This window comes from Bos mutus, chromosome 8 (assembly GCF_027580195.1).
Source record: "Bos mutus isolate GX-2022 chromosome 8, NWIPB_WYAK_1.1, whole genome shotgun sequence".
Lineage (NCBI taxonomy): Eukaryota > Metazoa > Chordata > Mammalia > Artiodactyla > Bovidae > Bos > Bos mutus.
Window position 1 is genome coordinate 49,296,448 of NC_091624.1, and position 19,146 is coordinate 49,315,593.

A 19,146-nucleotide genomic window follows, 5' to 3' on the forward strand; every position below is an offset into this window, starting at 1 on the left:
GCAAATCATGTTCCCAGGAAGATTTAGGGAATGCATCATTCATCAGTCCTCCTCTCATATGCACAGATGAGCCTGGGGAGGGTCCACTGTAGAAGCCCACACCCAGGGCTGGAAGTGGTGAACAGTGGAGGCTATCTGGTAACCTAGCTTGGTCACCTCCAGAGGTGGGGAGCCCATGTCCCTGCTAGGTGGCTTATTTCACTTTCAGACCTTGTTACAAACTGTGAGCAAACACTTCTTACTCGGAACTTAGTATAGCCTCCCTGTGGCCCTCCCTACTCCCCTTACTCTCCACTTCTGGTTTCAGCTCTGTCCTTTGGACCCCCAAGGACACCTCCACCCCACGCCACCTCCCTGGTCCCAGGCCAGCTCTGTTCCAGGCTGAACAGACTCTTAGAACTGGAAGAAACTTTCTCCCCCAAAGAAAAACAGTAAAACAGTCTAGCACACACCCTGCATCTCTACATTTCTAGAAGGGGAACCTGAGTATGGAGGGAACAGGTGTATGCTGTGGAGGGCTCTGAGGCTTACAGCGTCAGCTGGGATGTGGATCAAGAGTTCTGGTGAGAAAGGCAGGACTTTGTGTGCAGGCAATGGGAGAGGGGGTGGGTCCTAGGAGTGACATGGCATGACACAGGCTTAAGCAGGGTCTGGCTGGCCTTCAAGAGCACAGCAGTGAAGTGCTTCCCTCCCCCTGCTCCCAGGCACCTGTTCACCATGCGTCCCTTTGGCCCCCCAAGCCCATGCCCTCCTCTGGCCTGGTCTACTCCCAGCGATGCTGCAGGGCTTGACCCCAGAGCTCTGCCTGTTCTTACTGGCATTCTTCCCGACCTCCACACCTCATAGCAAAGTCCACCTCCCATCTGATCAGGTGGGTCTGCCATAGGCCTGGTGCCAGGGTCCAAAGCCCAACCTGGCATGTCCCCCAGGCTCAGGGCGGGCGTGTCCCCAGACCTCCCCACTGAGCCTTTGTTCCCTGAGCGCAGCCCTTGGTTGCCTAGGCTGCCAGCGCCACCCTGCAATGGGTTCACCCTGGGTCACAGGGTGGAAGAAAGGGACTGTGGAGTTACTCCCTTCGGGACACCTGACACCACATGGGGCAGCCTGGCCCTTCTGAGAATAAATCCCATACATGGTGGTAAAGCCAGGAATCTTCCGATCCTGTGCTAAAATAAGGAGTTCGCTAGCTTGTCCCTTCCTTTCTTCCTTTACTGACGTTCTCTGTGCCTGGATGGGACTTAAACCCTGGTAACTGACAAGGAACCGATGTAAACCAGAGCCAAAACTCAGGCGTGCAGGTCGGCTGAATGAGAGTGGGGCCCCAAGACCATGTCCAGGTCTGGGTCCACACCGTTCCTGCTCAGGGTCCTTCAGACAGTCAGCTCCCTGAGCCTCGGCATCCTTATCCATATAATGGGGCAATACGTCCCATAAAACGGGCTAATAAAGGTGCAGTGTAAGCTCTGGTCCTGCTGACCACATGGAAAAGGGCCTGCAGGCCTGGCTGCCCAGGTAAGCACGGCACCATGGGACCAGCAAGGGTCCTTTTCCTCTCTCAGCCTCTCCCTCCTGCTCCGTCACACTGGATGTGGTTACTTAAGAAAATGTCAACCAGATGCAATGTGTGGACCTTCTTGATGCTGATTCAAACAAACCAGGAGCAAAGAGGCATTTATGAGGCAATCAGGGGCTTTTTCACATCATAGGAAATTGCTGTGATCCTGGCATTGTGGTTATGTCAGAAAAACCATATTTATTATGTCACATTCTGTTATGTCAATAACAGAAAATGTTATTATTTTATAGAATTGCAAACTGAACTCTGTGGGGGTAAAATGACAGTCTGGGCTTTGCTTTAAAATATTTCAGGAAAAAAAAAAAGGGATGGATGAAGCAAGCATGACAAAGTCTTCAAAATTCTTGAATCTGGGTGTGAAGAGTTTACGATATTGTTTTTACCTACCTTTGTGTTTGAAAATTCTTTTTGTAATGATAAAAAAATAAAGAACTAGAATAGAGCCTAGCTGCTGAAAAACAGCAGCATTGGCATCACCTGGGAGTAGAGACGCCAGACTTAACAAATAAAAAGAGGATACCTGGTAAAATTTGAATTTCAGATAAACAGCAAAGGACTTTTTAGAAGTTATGTTCCATGTAATACTTTACTTATGCTATAAAACTATTTGTGAAAATAGCTTGGCAGTTTCCTATAAAATGGAACATGTAACTACTTTATGATCCAGAGATTGCACTCCTAGGCATTTATCCCAGAAAAATGGAATTTACTTATGTGCACACAGAAACCTGTACACAAATGTTTATAGCAGTTTCATTCCTAACAGCTCCAAACTGGAAACAGTCCAGATGGCCTTCAACAGCCAAGGGTTCAACAAACTGTGCAACCACACCACAGAATACTGCTGCTGCTAAGTCGCTTCAGTCGTGTCCAACTCTGTGCGACCCCATAGACGGCAGCCCACTAGGCTCCCCTGTTCCTGGGATTCTCCAGGCAAGAACACTGGAGTGGGTTGCCATTTCCTTCTCCAATGCATGCAAGTGAAAAGTGAAAGTGAAGTCGCTCAGTCATGTCCAACTCTTCGTGACTACAGACTACTACTCGGCAATAAAAAAGAATAAGCAATTGATACATACAACAACCTGGATGGATCTCCGGAGAATTCACTGAACGAAAAAAGTTAAGCCCGAAAGGCTACATAGTGTATGGTTCCGTTTGTATGATATTCTTAAAAAGCAAATGTATAGAAACAGAGAACAGATCTGTTCAATCAATGAAAGTTTATAAGTATCAACTGTGTGTGCCCACCGGGTGATATATGGGTAAGCCAAGTACTGGTTCTCCCCAACTCCTCCCACATTGCAAGTACAGTAAGAAGTACTACCAGAAGAACACAAGTGACTCTGATTCAAAGTACTCAGAGCATGGTATCCTAAGAAAGCAATGTGCTATGGAACATATAATAAAAAGGAGAATGCTCTGGACATTTGGAGGAGGGGGGAAAAGTGACTATTCATGAACATGGCATACATTTCCATTTACTTAGGTCATCATTATTAGCCTGTCAATGATGCTCTGTAATTTTCTCCTATTCAGTGTTGCTTATTAATTCCTGTGTATTTACTCTTCTCATTCTACTGGAAATATTTACATTTTTCTAAGCACTCTTGTTATGTAAAAATGCAATTCTGACTTGGATTCTGATTTTTCATCCAGACACCTTCCAAACACTGATTATTTTTCCTAGTAATTTGACTCTATGTTCTTCTGGTTTTCTATGTAGACAATCACATCAGTAAACAATATGGTTTTATCTCTTCCTTTTCAATCCTTATACCTTTAACTTATTTTTCTAGTCTTACTATGCAGGCCAGCACGTTTTATATTCTTTTTTTTTTTGGGGGGGGTGTTAGTTCCCTGACCATGGGTCATACGACATAATGAACTGAGGATACAACATCACTTATTTAATATTCTTGCCAAAAATGTATGACATGAATCTAATCACAAGAAAACAATAGGTCAAATTCAATTTTAGCAACATCCTTCAAAACAGCTGGGCTTGGGTCCGGGCCGAGGGCGAGCGAGGGCGGGCGCGGGGCCGCGGGTCCGCTTGGCCGCCCTCCCCGCCTCGCGCCGTAGCGCAGTCCCAAGATGGCGGCCACCATGAAGAAGGCGGCTGCAGAAGATGTCAATGTCACTTTTGAGGATCAACAAAAGATAAACAAATTTGCACGGAATACAAGTAGAATCACAGAGCTGAAGGAAGAAATAGAAGTAAAAAAGAAACAACTCCAGAATTTAGAAGATGCCTGTGAGGACATCATGCTTGCAGATGACGACTGCTTAATGATACCTTATCATATTGGCGATGTTTTCATTAGTCATTCTCAAGAAGAAACACAAGAAATGTTAGAAGAAGCCAAGAAAAATTTGCAAGAAGAAATTGACGCCTTAGAATCCAGAGTGGAATCAATTCAGCGGGTGTTAGCAGATTTGAAAGTTCAGTTATATGCAAAATTCGGGAGTAACATAAACCTTGAAGCTGATGAAAGTTAAACATTTTATAAAATTTTTTTTAATTTGTTTAATAAACTTGAATATTGTTTAAAATGATAATTTCCCTTCTTCAAATGAAATGGAAAGCAAAACTTTTTTTAAATTTTTCATTTATTTAACGGAAACTTGCCTATTTTCATGTCTTGCTTATTTATTTTATATTTTTAAAAGAAGACAGTATTCATCTATGTATTTTGCATAACAGTTATATCAACTGTAGGGGCTTCATGTCATGTTATTAAAATCAGTTAAGCAGTCAAAAAGAAAAAAATAAAGAAAAGAAAAAAAAAAAAAAAAAAAAAAACAGCTGGGCTTTACAGCTTTGAAATGTCAATATTATGAAATGAAGTAGACTAGTCTAATGAGTAAACTGACAACTAAATATAATGCATGATCCTGGGTTAGACTTGACCAGAAATAAAATTTTTTTATACACACATACAGAGAGAACGATATTAAAAAAAAGACAAAAAGTAAATTTGGCAGAATCTTAACAACCAGTGAATCTTGGTGAAAGATAATCATTTATTCAACTATTTTTGCAACTTTTCTGTAGGGTTGAGAGTCTTTCAAAACAAAAGGTTTAAAAAATTCTGTTTCCTAGAAGACAAGAGGCAGGTGGGGTGGGACAGGAGAGGCTGTGGTGCTACTTCCCTAGTGGCTCAGTGGTAAAGAATCCACCTGCCAGAGCAGGAGATACGGGTTCAATCCCTGATCTGGGAAGATCCCACATGCTGCAGAGCAACTAAGCCAAATGCAGCACAACCATTGAGCCTGTGCGCCTTAGAGCCCGTGCTCTGCAACAAGAGAAGCCACTGCAATGAGAAGTCCGAGCACCGTGACTAGAGAAAAGCCCATGCACGGCAACTGAGCACAGCAGAAAATACATAAATTAAAAAAAAATTCTGTTTCCTATGTTAGTGAAGATCCCTTTTCCTAGTTTGCAAAGAATTTTTATTTTGATCATGAATGGGTACTGAATTCTGTGTGTGTGCTTGCTCAGTTACTTCAGTCGTGTCTGACTCTTTGCAACCCCAAGGACTGAAGCCTGCCAGGCTCCTCTGTTCGTGGGATTCTCCAGGCAAGAATACTGGAGTGGATTGCCATTTCCTCCTCCTGGGGAACTTCCCAACTCAGGGATCAAACCCACGTCTCCTGTGACTCTTGCATTGGCAGGCAGATTCTTTACCACTGAACTGCCTGGGAAGCCCAATATAAGCATTAGTACTGCAAATTTCCCTTGAAACACCACTTCCCTGCATCCCCATAATTTTACTGATATATTTCATTTTCATTCATGTCCAAGTATTTTTAAATTTCCATTTTGATTTCTTCTTTGATCTAGAAGTTGTTTAGAAAGGTGTTTTTATTTATTATTATTATTTTTTTTTGGCCAGGCTGATCGGCTTGTGGAATCTTAGTTCCCTGGCCAGTGATTGAACCTGTGCCCCCTGAAGTGGAAACATGGAGTCTTAACCAATGGACCACCAGGGAAGTCCCTAGAAAGGTGTTATTAAACTTCTAAATGAATGAGAGTTTAAAATTTCTCTTTTGTTATTTATTTCTAACTCAACTGCATTGGGATCAGAAAACGTGATCTATGAATCCGTTTTATGTGTGGTTTTAACTTCTAAAGTCCTTTAGGGCTCTAAGTCTGTTGTTTGTTTTTTCAGCTGATGCTTACTCATGCTTACTTACATGCTTGGTAGCTCTCAGCTTATGAACTTCCCTAATCTTAATCTGTGGGAGTCCTGTTGACACTGAGATACTTTTCTCTGGAGAAACTTTCTGCTTCCGCCGAAAACCAGCCCTCCAAGTCCCTTCAGAGATGCTGCCTCAAGGCAGAGACTCAGGATCCTGAAAAGATCTGCTGTTAAAATTAATCTATATGAAACTGCCATTTTGGGAATCAAAGTCTGTTAAATATCAGCAATTGCATATGTCCCAACTTTTGCTGTCAACGATTGCCACAAGACAAGCCTGTTCTTCCTGTTCACTTGCTGCTTAGCTCTCCTACTTAGATTCTGCCTCAAGGTCCTGTTCTCTCTTGGAGAGAGGAGCTGGCTTTGGAGACTTCCCCAATGTCTCGTGAGCCCGGCAATGCATTTAATGTTATTCAGGAATGAATTTGCAGTGGAGTCCTAAATGTAAGACTCCTCATAGGAGTCCTAAACAATTGCAAGAAGCTGAAATCCCAGGAGAGGAATACTTTTCCAATGAAGAAACCAAGACTGAAAGGGGTGAAATGACTTATTCATGGTCACACAGCAGGGCTAGGACTTGAACCCATGTATGGAATCCAAACTGAGGCTCTTTCTACTTTCCCTCTGTCCTGTGCTGCCTCCAGAGAGCTGTTTGGGTCTGGGCCTAGCAGGCGTCCTTACCTGGTGCAAGGGGATGACGAGGAAGGCACCCCCACCAGTACACTCAGTCACAACTGCAATGAAATGGGGGTTCACAGCGCAGAAATGATTGTCTTGGACGCTGTGGGTGATGGGCACAGAGTCGTAGCAGTTCTCCTTGCTGGCTGGTTTGCCAAAGACGTGGCGGAACTTGGAGCTCCGGTACTGGGGGTGCCATGACATCTGTGAGAGACAAGTGGGACAGAAGAGACATGAGGTTCACCAACTGAGAATAGGACATACGGAGTCTCACCTCCTCTCAAGGTGAGGGTGTGAGCAGAACAGTGGTCAGTTCTATGAGGACAGTGGCGTGCTAGGAAAGGTGCCCAGGTGAAAAGGCTAGAATTGTGGCTATTTGGAAGGGCCTGGTGAGATGGTGTACAAGTACTACTGACCTGTTTGCTTTTCATTCCTTCGAGTGCAAACACAAAAAAGCAGAAAAACTGGAGAGAACTCACCCCACTCCTTTCCTTATCCAACACCTTACCAGACAGCCCAGCCTCCCTACTGAGCCCAGCCCAGCTAAGTGCGTTAACACTGCATCCTCTGGAGCCAGCCTGCCCGAGGTTCCAATTCCAGTTCTGCGCTTACCAGTTGGGTGGGCAAATAACAATTTCTGAAGTCTTGGTTTGCTTATTTATAAAATGGGGATAAAGAAAGTATCTGTCTCAGATGCATCATGAGATTAAATGAGATGATACACTAAGATCCCTTGCTCAATAGTAATAATTACTAGCACTATTATCATCCAGGCATCTTGGCCCTCCCTCACTCCTCATCCAGTCTTCTATTTGTTCACTCAATATGGACTGAGCACCACAGTGCGACTAGGCCCTGTGCCAGACACTGGGGGTTTGGAGAGAGCAAGCCTGAGCCCAGCCTTACAGGAGACAAGAGTCCCATGAGTGAGCCATTAGGGGAGTCTGAGCCACGGGGACCCAGTGTATCATAGGTAATAATGGAGGTTTGTACATGGCAGCCAGGGAGGACTTGCTGCCCTCAGAGGAAGTGACACGTGAGCTGTGATTTGAAGGATGAGTAGGAATTGGCCATGTAAGCTAGACCAGGGTAAGCTGGGGAAAAGGTGTCCTAGGCAGATGGAACAGCCTGGGCAAAGGCCCTGAAACAGAGGCCAAAATGGAATGTCTGGAGAACTATATATGCTATATACGTAAGATTAGCAAGATGCTAAAAAGAAAAATAAACACACACACACGTATCCATGTAAACTGGATGACGTGAATGAGGAGAACGGAAGCTGGAGGGGTAAGCAGGGCTATATCATGAATGGCCTTAAGAGGACCCAGGGCTCATTAGTGGCCAAATCTACGGTGCCATGTGGCCTCCTCTTGCCCCTGCTGCTGCTCAGTTCAAACCCCTTCCTCTCGGTCTTGCTGACCCACTGGGCCCTCCCACCCTCTCTCCCCACGCAGCCAGAAGGACTGTTCTGTACAGCAAGCCTGGCTGTATTCCTCCAACCTAGGCCCCTACCTCAGAGCTCCCTTTGATGCTCCTCATTCACTGCTGCTTTATAGGATCAAGGCCAAACTCAGCTTGGGTCCCACCTCATATTCCAAGATTCCCTTTTTCTTGCTCATCTTCTAAACGGCACCTTCTAGATAAAGAACACCACCCAGTCTCCCTGGTACCTACTGCATTTTCAGTCCTCTGGGCCTTCACCCTTGTCTTTCCCTCTGCTTGGCTTGCTCTTCCCAGGCCCTGTTTGTCTGTACTCGTCTCTCCTCTACCCCAGCTCCCAGGTGGCCTCCACCAAAGCCAAACTGAGTAGCAGAGATCTCATTCTTCTGTCTCTCCTCCCTGCTCTGAATTGGAGTGTGGTGTCAGGGCTCCTCTACCAGCTTGCAGGTTCCTCAACGGAAGGCCTGGGACTGCCCCAAGAATCCCCGGCACAGTGCTTTGCCCACCCCATGCTCCCAGGCACTTCTCAGGAAAAGGCATGTTTGACTGAGAGGTAAAGACAGGGCTGGCGCTGACCCAGCCTGGGTGGTCTGCCCTGAGGCTCTTCTGTGTGCTCAGTCCAAAGGCACAAAATTAGGCAGTTGACCTCAGGAGGTCACAGTGATCAGGGGCCTGACACATGAGCCAAGCCCCTTATACAGCACCAGGTAGCCCATCAGCCTCATGGCAGCAGGTCTGTCCTGTGAAGCTCAGACATTTCAACCCTCCTTTTGGGAGCTTTGCCCAAAACCCTGGTGGCATTTGCCAGAGCTACGGGAAGCAGCACAGAATGCAGGGGCTGCTTAATTAATGCCCATTTGATCCCAGAAAGGATGCGAGAAGCCTTACAGAAATAGAGAGAACACAGATAGAAGGAAATAAAAAGAAAAAGCCTTGGTGAGGAAATAGGGACAGAGGGATAATGCAGGAAAAAAGAGATCACTAGGAATGTAGAGGGAGCAAAGCTATGAATGTGGGTTGCCCAATCCTGTACACAGAGGAGGTGGGCCTGGGGGATTTGTGTCTGAGCTTCCTAGCTGTCAATTCAACATGGGCAACAGAATCAAAAGGGATTTATGTACTCAGTGCCTGTAAGACAAATGCCACCATTTGCTAAGGAGCCACATGGCTCTTCTCTACACCAGGTCCTGAGAGAAATAAGTCCTATAGATTGTCTTAGGAAAGAGGAGCAAAGATAATGGTCTTCCTTCAGTTCAGTTCAGTCCCTTAGTCGTGTCCAACTCTTTGCAACCCCACGGACTGCAGCACGCCAGGCTTCCCTGCCCATCACCAACTCCCGGAGCTTGCTCAAACTCATGTCCATCAAGTTGGTGATGCCATCCAACCATTTCATCCTCTGTCATCCCCTTCTCCTCCCACCTTCAGTTTTTCCCAGCATCAGGGTCTTTTCCAATGAGTCCATTCTTCGCATCAGGTGGCCAAAGTATTGGAGTTTCAGCTTCAGCATCAGTCCTTCCAATGAATATTCAGGACTGATCTCCTTTAGAATGGACTGGTTGGATCTCCTTGCAGTCCAAGGGACTCTCAAGAGTCTTCTCCAACACCACAGTTCAAAAGCATCAATAGATTCAAGGGATTAGATTTGATACAGTGCCTGAAGCACTATGGACAGAGTTTCGTGACATTGTACAGGAGGCAGGGATCAAGACCATCTCCAAGAAAAAGAAATGCAAAAAAGCAAAATGGTTGTCTGAGGAGGCCTTACTAATAGCTGTGAAAAGAAGAGAAGCGAAAAGCAAAGGAGAAAAGGAAAGATATATCCATTTGAATGCAGAGTTCCAAAGAATAGCAAGGAGAGATAAGAAAGCCTTCCTCAGTGCTCAGTGCAAAGATAGAGGAAAACAACAGAGTGGGAAAGACCAGAGATCTCTTCAAGAAAATCAAAGATACCAAGGGGATATTTCATGCAAAAATGGGCTCAATAAAGGACAGAAATGGTATGGACCTAACAGAAGCAGAAGATATTAAGAAGAGGTGCCAAGAACACACAGAAGAACTATGCAAAAAAGATCTTCATGACCCAGATAATCACGATGGTGTGATCGCTCACCTAGAGCCAGACATCCTGGAATGCGAAGTCAAGTGGGTCTTAGGAAGCATCACTACGAACAAAGCTAGTGGAGGTGATGGAATTCCAGTTGAGCTATTTCAAATCCTGAAAGATGATGCTGTGAAAGTGCTGCACTCAATATGCCAGCAAATTTGGAAAACTCAGCAATGGCCACAGGCCTAGAAAAGGTCAGTTTTCATTCCAATCCAAGAAAGGCAATGCTAAAGAATGCTCAAACTACCGCACAATTGCACTCATCTCACATGCTAGTAAAGTAATGCTCAAAATTCTCCAAGCCAGGCTTCAGCAATATGTGAACCGTGAACTTCCTGATGTTCAAGCTGGTTTTAGAAAAGGCAGAGGAACCAGAGATCAAATTGCCAACATCCGCTGGATCATGGAAAAAGCAAGAGAGTTCCAGAAAAACATCTATTTCTGCTTTATTGACTATGCCAAAGCCTTTGACTGTGTGGATCACAATAAACTGTGGAAAATTCTGAAAGAGATGGGAATACCAGACCACCTCACCTGCCTCTTGAGAAATCTGTATGCAGGTTAGGAAGCAACAGTTAGAACTGGACATGGAACAATAGACTGGTTCCAAATAGGAAAAGGAGTACGTCAAGGCTGTATATTGTCACCCTGCTTATTTAACTTATGTGCAGAGTACATCATGAGAAACGCTGGACTGGAAGAAACACAAGCTGGAATCAAGATTGGCGGGAGAAATATCAATAACCTCAGATATGCAGATGACACCACCCTTATGGCAGAAAGTGAAGAGGAACTAAAAAGCCTCTTGATGAAAGTGAAAGTGGAGAGTGAAAAAGTTGGCTTAAAGCTCAACATTCAGAAAACGAAGATCATGGCATCCCGTCCCATTACTTCATGGGAAATAGATGGGGAAACAGTGGAAACAATGTCAGACTTTATTTTTTGGGGCTCCAAAGTCACTGCAGATGGTGACTGCAGCCATGAAATTAAGATGCTTGCTCCTTGGAAGAAAAGTTATGACCAACCTAGACAGCATATTAAAAAGCAGAGTCATTACTTTGCCAACAAAGGTCTGTCTAGTCAAAGCTACGGGTTTTCCAGTAGTCATGTATGGATGTGAGAGTTGGACTATAAAGAAAGCTGAGTGCTGAAGAACTGATGCTTTTGAACTGTGGTGTTGGAGAAGACTCTTGAGAGTCCCTTGGACTGCAAGGAGATCCAACCAGTCCATTCTAAAGGAGATCAGTCCTAAATATTCATTGGAAGGACTGATGCTGAAGCTGAAACTCCAATACTTTGGCCACCTGATGCGAAGAACGGACTCATTGGAAAAGACCCTGATGCTGGGAAAAACTGAAGGTGGGAGGAGAAGGGGATGACAGAGGATGAAATGGTTGGATGGCATCACCAACTTGATGGACATGAGTTTGAGCAAGCTCCGGGAGTTGGTGATGGACAGGGAAGCCCGGCGTGCTGCAGTCTGTGGGGTCACAAAGAGTCGGACACGACTAAGAGACTGAACGGAACTGAACTGATGAAATATTGCTCTTCACAGCATTGGACTTTACTTCCATCACCAGTCACATCTATGACTGGTGTTGTTTTTGTTTTGGCTCTGTCTCTTCATTCTTTCTGGAGTTATTTCTCCACTGATCTCCAGTAGCATATTGGGCACCTACCGATCTGGGGAGTTGATCTTTCAGTGTCCTATCTTTTTGCCCTTTCATACCGTTCATAGAGTTCTCAAGCCAAGAGTACTGAAGTGGTTTGCTGTTCCCTTCTCTAGTGGACCACGTTTTGTCAGAACTCTTCACCATGACCAGCTGTCTTGAGTGGCCCTACATGGCATGGCTCAGTTTCATTGAGTTAGACAAGGCTGTGGTTCATGTGATCAGCCTTGATCACATGGTTATTTGTGATCAAACACAAACACTTGGTTGGTTTTCTGTGATTGTGGTTTTCATTCTGTGTACCCTTTGATGGAGGAGGATAAGAGGCTTATGGAAGCTTCCTGATGGGAGAGACTGACTGAGGGGGAAACTGGGTCTTATTCTGATGGGTGGGGCCATGCTCAGTAAATCTTTAATCCAATTTTCTGTTGATGGGCGGGGCTGTGCTCCCTCCCTGTTATTTGACCTGAGGCCAGACTATGGTGGAGGTAATGAAGATAATCATTACCTCCACCATAGTCTGGCCTCAGGTCAATATTTCATCTGACAGAATGTGGTCCACTGGAGAAGGGAATGGCAAACCACTTCAGTATTCTTGCCTTGAGAACCCCATGAACAGTATGAAAAGGCAAAATGATAGGATATTGAAAGAGAAATTCCCCAGGTCAGTAGGTGCCCAATATGCTACTGGAGATCAGTGGAGAAATACCTCCAGAAAGAATGAAGGGATAGAGCCAAAGCAAAAAGAATACCCAGCTGTGGATGTGACTGGTGATAGAAGCAAGGTCCGATGCTGTAAAGAGAAATATTGCATAGGAACCTGGAATGTCAGGTCCATGAATCAAGGCAAATTGGGAGTGGTCAAACAAGAGATGGCAAGAGTGAACGTTGACATTCTAGGAATCAGCGAACTAAAATGGACTGGAATGGGTGAATTTAACTCAGATGACCGTTATACCTACTACCACGGGCAGGAATCCCTCAGAAGAAATGGAGTAGCCATCATGGTGAACAAAAGAGTCTGAAATGCAGTACTTGGATGCAATCTCAAAAACGACAGAATGATCTCTGTTCGTTTCCAGGGCAAACCATTCAATATCAGAGTAATCCAAGTCTATGCCCCAACCAGTAACGTTGAAGAAGCTGATGTTGAACGGTTCTATGAAGACCTACAAGACCTTTTAGAACTAACACCCAAAAAAGATGTCCTTTTCATTATAGGGGACTGGAATGCAAAAGTAGGAAGTCAAGAAACACCTGGAGTAACAGGCAAATTTGGCCTTGGAATACGGAATGAAGCAGGGCAAAGGCTAATAGAGTTTTGCCAAGAAAATGCACTGGTCATAACAACACCCTCTTCCAACAACACAAGAGAAGACTCTACACATGGACATCACCAGATGGTCAACACCGAAATCAGACTGATTATATTCTTTGCAGCCAAAGATGGAGAAGCTCTATACAGTCAGCAAAAACAAGACCAGGAGCTGACTGTGGCTCAGATCATGAACTCCTTATTGCCAAATTCAGACTTAAATTGAAGAAAGGAGGGAAAACCACTAGACCATTCAGGTATGACCTAAATCAAATCCCTTATGATTATACAGTGGAAATGAAAAATAGATTTAAGGGCCTAGATCTGATAGACAGAGTGCCTGATGAACTATGGAATGAGGTTCGTGACATTGTACAGGAGACAGGGATCAAGACCATCCCCATGGAAAAGAAATGCAAAAAAGCAAAATGGCTGTCTGGGGAGGCCTTACAAATAGCTGTGAAAAGAAGAGAAGCAAAAAGCAAAGGAGAAAAGGAAAGATATAAGCATCTGAATGCAGAGTTCCAAAGAATAGCAAGAAGAGATAAGAAAGCCTTCTTCAGCGATCAATGCAAAGAAATAGAGGAAAACAACAGAATGGGAAAGATTAGAGATCTCTTCAAGAAAATTAGAGATACCAAGGGAACATTTCATGCAAAGATGGGCTCGATAAAGGACAGAAATGGTAGGGACCTAACAGAAGCAGAAGATATTAAGAAGAGGTGGCAAGAATACACAGAAGAACTACCCAAAAAAGATCTTCATGGCCCAGATAATCACGATGGTGTGATCACTGACTAGAGCCAGATATCCTGGAATGTGAAGTCAAGTGGGCCTTAGAAAGCATCACTATGAACAAAGCTAGTGGAGGTGACGGAACTCCAGTTGAGCTATTTCAAATCCTGAAAGATGATGCTGTGAAAGTGCTGCACTCAATATGCCAGCAAATTTGGAAAACTCAGCAGTGGCCACAGCAATGGAAAAGGTCAGTTTTCATTCCAATCCCAAAGAAAGGCAATGCCAAAGAATGCTCAAACTACCACACAATTGCACTCATATCACATGCTAGGAGAGTAATGCTCAAAATTCTCCAAGCCAGGCTTCAGCAATATGTGAACCGTGAACTTCCTGATGTTCAAGCTGGTTTTAGAAAAGGCAGAGGAACCAGAGATCAAATTGCCAACATCCGCTGGATCATGGAAAAAGCAAGAGAGTTCTAGAAAAACATCTATTTCTGCTTTCTTGAGTATGCCAAAGCCTTTGACTGTGTGGATCACAATAAACTGTGGAAAATTCTGAAAGAGATGGGAATACCAGACCACCTCACCTGCCTCTTGAGAAATCTGTATGCGGGTTAGGAAGCAACAGTTAGAACTGGACATGGAACAATAGACTGGTTCCAAATAGGAAAAGGAGTACGTCAAGGCTGTATATTGTCACCCTGCTTATTTAACTTATGTGCAGAGTACATCATGAGAAACGCTGGACTGGAAGAAGCACAAGCTGGAATCAAGATTGGCGGGAGAAATATCAATAACCTCAGATATGCAGATGACACCACCCTTATGGCAGAAAGTGAAGAAGAACTAAAAAGCCTCTTGATGAAAGTGAAAGTGGAGAGTGAAAAAGTTGGCTTAAAGCTCAACATTCAGAAAACGAAGATCATGGCATCCTGTCCCATGAATTCATGGGAAATGGAGAAACAGTGGAAACAGTGTCAGACTTTATTTGTTTGGGCTCCAAAATCACTGCAGATGGTGAGTGCAGCCATGAAATTAAAAGACGCTTACTCCTTGGGAGGAAAGTTATGACCAACCTAGATAGCATATTCAAAAGCAGAGATATTACTTTGTCAACAAAGGTCCATTTAGTCAAGGCTATGGTTTTTCCTGTGGTCATGTGTGGATGTGAGATTTGGACTGTGAAGAAGGCTGAGCACTGAAGAATTGATGCTTTTGAACTGTGGTGTTGGAGAAGACTCTTGAGAGTCCCTTGGACTGCAAGGAGATCCAACCAGTCCATTCTGAAGGAGATCAGCCCTGGGATTTCTTTGGAAGGACTGATGCTAAAGCTGAAACTCCAGTACTTTGGCCACCTCATGCGAAGAGTTGACTCATTGGAAAAGACTCTGAGGCTGGGAGGGATTGTGGGCAGGAGGAGAAGGGGACGACAGAGGATGAGATGGCTGGATGGCATCACTGACTCGATGGACGTGAGTCTGAATGAACTCCAGGAGTTGGTGATGGACAGGGAGGCCTGGTGTGCTGGGATTTATGGGGTTGCAAAGAGTCAGACACGACTGAGCGACTGAACTGAACTGAACTGAATGAAGATAACGGTGACCTCCTTCAAAAGGTCCCATGCAGGCTCGAAGTGCCCCCAACCCTGCAGCAGGCCACACCTCCACCAGGGACTCCTGGACACTCATGGGCAAGTCTGGGTCAGTCTCTTTTGGGGTCACTGCTCTTTTCTCCTGGGTCCTGGTGCGTACAAGGTTTGTTTGTGTCCTCCAAGAGTCTTTTTCCCAGTCCTGTGTAAGTTCTGGGGGCTCTTTGGTGGGGTTAATTGTGACCTCCTCCTAGAGGGCTTACACCATATGCAGGTCTATTGCACCCAGAGCCCCTGCCCCTGCAGCAGTCCACTGCTGACCCGTACCTCTGTAGGAGACACTAAAACAGCTGTGTCTCAGTCTCTGTGGGGTCTCTGGGTCCTGGTGCACACAAGGTTTGTTTGAGCCCTCTTAGCGTCTCTGGCGGGTATGGGGTTTGATTCTAAACGCTATTTTGCCCCTCCTACCTTCTTGCTGGGGTTTCTCTTTTGCCCTGGAACCTGCGGTATCACCTTAAAGTTGCTCTAGCACCAGCAACCACTGCTCCAGTGCCCTGAAGCCACCACTTTGGCAACCTGCAGGTAATTAGTGGCAACTGAGGAGTTGCCTGGGGCCTGGGCTGGGGTTAGCAAGTCAGCAGGCTCAGCTCCTGGCCCACACCCTTGTCTTGAGCAGCAGTACCCACTCCAGCATTCTTGCCTGGAGAATCCCAGGGACGGCGGAGCCTGGTGGGCTGCCATCTATGAGGTCGCACAGAGTTGGACACGACTGAAGTGACTTAGCAGCAATAGCAGCAGCAGGGGAGGGAGGGGCATCTGTTTGTGGCCTTGATGCTCCAGACACTCCATCACTCCCCTTACATCCCAGCCGCCCTACAGTTAGTCCTAGCCTGGGCTTCCCAGGTGGCTCAGTGGTAAAGAATCCATCTGCCAGCGCAGGAGAGGCAAGAAACTCCGGTTCGATCCTTGGATCAGGAAGATCTCCTGGGTGTGAATCCAGCAGCATGGTTTCCCAACATTTAGGATTAAAGGAGGTAACAGATGTAAAATGCCTTGCCCGTGTCTGGTACTGTAATTGGACACAAGTTCATGTGCCCGATGCATGGTGAGGCTAAACCAATGCAAAGTACGGAAACACTGGAGTTTAGAAGAGAGAAAGTTTTACTGCAGGGCCAAGCAAGGTGCTCATGCTCAAAAATCCCAAACTCCCAGATGGTTTTGGGGGAGAAGTTTTTAATAGGAAAAATTTGGGGTGAGGGCTGCAAGGTGTGTGACTTTTTTCTGATTGACTGGTGGTGAGGTAACAGGGAGGTGTTCCAGGAATCTTGGGTCCAGCCTGAAGATTCCATCCTCCCCCTGGTGGGGGCCTTAGTTCCCACAGAAGAGCACAAAGGCATTGTTTTAGATATCCCTTGAGGAGGAACTTGGATCCTGCTTTAGCTACACGACAGCTAATTTTTCTTTTTTAAATATTTATTTATTTGGCTGTGCCAGGTCTTAGTTACTACACACAGGATCTTCGATCTCCATTGCAGCTTGTGAGATTTGTAGGTGTGGCATGTGGAAGCTTTAGTTGCAGCCCTCGAGATCTAATTCCCTTACCAGGGGTCAAACCCAGGCCCCCTGCATTGGGAGCTGGGAGTCTAAACCACTGCACTCTAGTTTCTTGATCGTTTCTCCTTTGTTTCTGAATTCCTTATTTCCCTAACTAATAGCTTTTTGCATCTGCCCTTTGGAACTCTGGGAAGATCTAGGAGACCGAAGCCTTTATCCTATGAAGAAGAAATGGGAGAGCCAGAAAGGCTTTTTGTGAGACCCAGGGGGCCTCACAGGGTCCTGCTTGGTTTCAGTACTAAGTAGAAGCTCAGTTGATGGATGTTTCATTCCATTTCTCCTGTCCTGTTTCCTGTGTTCCTTCCTTCTTTCATCCAAGCCATCCAAGCCCAAATGGTCCTCTCTCTTCAGCTTTGGCCACCCACAGGCCAGACCCCACAGGCAGGTACCCAGGAGGAGACTGCCCTAGCTGCTTTTCTGAGCTTTCACTCACTCCACAGGCCTCTCCTGAACACCCTCTCTCTGGGTACCAGGAGCCGGGGACTGGGCCTCTCACTTCCACAGGAGAGTTCTAATTCTGATGCCAATTTGCTACATGACCTTGGACAAACTTGTCCCCTCTTGGGTTCTGTTTGTCTACTCATAAAATGGCAATGCCTCTGCCCTACCCACCTGTTAGAACCATCAGGTTGCGGGTTCTGCAGCCTGCAGGTGCCAGATCCTGGGGCCGCAAGGGCAGTGGGACTGTGAGCCTGGCAGCCACCCCAGCCCCCAGAGCTGTTCCTACCTTGACCTCCGGAGAAACAGAGCAGGGCTTCTTCCTGTCTATGCCCTCTGACCAGGCCCCGACCAAAACTCCACAAAGATTTATTGCCCCACAATTTCCTTATCTGGGAGTTTCGAGAGACAAGGGTCACAGAGACTTTTTAAAGATGCCTCCTGGAGGTTGAAAATCTGGTAGCTTCACTTCCTGCTCAACCATCCACTCTCTGGCACAGCCTCTGGATCTGTCTTTGGAAAGAGAGGGACACTGAGACCCCGAGAGGGAAAATGCCTCATTCAGAGCCCCAAGGTGACCCTGGGGGAGGACTGAAGCAGCCCTGGGATGGGTACCCAGCCCGGGGGCCTAAACTCTGTTGTCAGTGGATCCACACATCACCCTGCCCAGCTGCAGGGACCTGGGGCCCAGAGTGAGTCCAGGTAGCATCCCTGGGACCCTCTCTGAGCCCTGCCTGCACCAGATGCTGTAGGGCAGAGGCAGGAACAATCCTTACCTGCTGGGAGCCCAGACTGAAGGGAAAGGCCAGCGAGCTCAGTTCAGGGCAGTAGGGAGATTGAAACCCAGTGAGTGGGTGAAGACCGCCAGGAGGCTCTGTTTGATCTCAGCCTTCAAGGCCAAGCAGAGTGAGCCCAGGACAGAGCAGGGCCAGCACTGCAGGGGGAGGGCTCAGTGAAGGCAGAGCAAGGGGCTCACAGTGGGGGAATGGGCAGGCAGAGGCATATTCAGGCAACCAAGGGTCCAGTTCAGCTGGGGCCTGAGCAAACACAGAGGAGCAATGAGGGCTGAGGGCTTCCCAGGTGATGCAGTGGTGGAGAATCCGCCTGCTGACGCAGGAGACGCGGGTTTGATCCCTGGGTTGGGAAGATCCCCTGGAGAAAGAAATGGGAACCCACTCCAGTATTCTTGCCTGGAGAATTCCATGGACAGAGGAGCCTGGTGGGCCACAGTCCATGGGGTGACAAGGAGTCGGACATGACTGAGCAACCAACTGACTGAATGAGGGCCAGAAGCTGGCTGGGTGAGGCTCTGAACACCCGCTGAGCGGCACTTGAGTCCATGGAGGGGTCAGGTGTCAAAGTCTGTAACCAAGGTGTGGCCTGTTGGGGCTGAGGCAGATTAGGAGGGCAAGAATTTTCTTTCCTCAACTATGGGCTGTGTTCAAGGAAGAAATAAGTGAGTTCATTTCATGCCTGGCTCCTATCTGCTGGAGGGGCTGTGGAGCATGCTGAGATGAGGAGGATTCTGGGCTCAGGAGGAGACGAGCCTCACTGACCGGGAAGAGCTGGCAGGCAGTTGACCAGGGGTCAAGGCCTGACTGCCCCGCCGCCACCCCCTAGACCTCAGCTCTTTGAGAGAAACACTGAGTCAGGAGACCCTGCCTCCAGGTCCATTCCTGGGCCACTTCTCAGCAGCTAGAGTTTTAAATCAGAAAAATAGCTTCCTTTCATCATTTAACCCATCTCCCTGTGGAAAGAGTCCCCAGGTACGACTGAGGGCT

The 19,146-nt window shown here is 46.5% G+C and overlaps 1 protein-coding gene and 1 pseudogene across 3 annotated transcripts in view; one reads left to right on the plus strand and one right to left on the minus strand.

Moving 5' to 3' along the window:
- CORO2A (coronin 2A) overlaps positions 1-19,146 on the minus strand; it is a 61,583-nt gene that overhangs the window by 19,634 nt on the left and 22,803 nt on the right. For all 3 annotated transcript variants that reach the window (XM_070375607.1, XM_070375609.1, XM_070375608.1), the window contains one exon: positions 6,460-6,660. In XM_070375607.1, the coding sequence (XP_070231708.1) occupies positions 6,460-6,660 (201 nt within the window). The remainder of the gene's footprint in view (positions 1-6,459; positions 6,661-19,146) is intronic.
- On the plus strand, positions 3,587-4,336 carry LOC138988973 (prefoldin subunit 4 pseudogene; annotated as a pseudogene).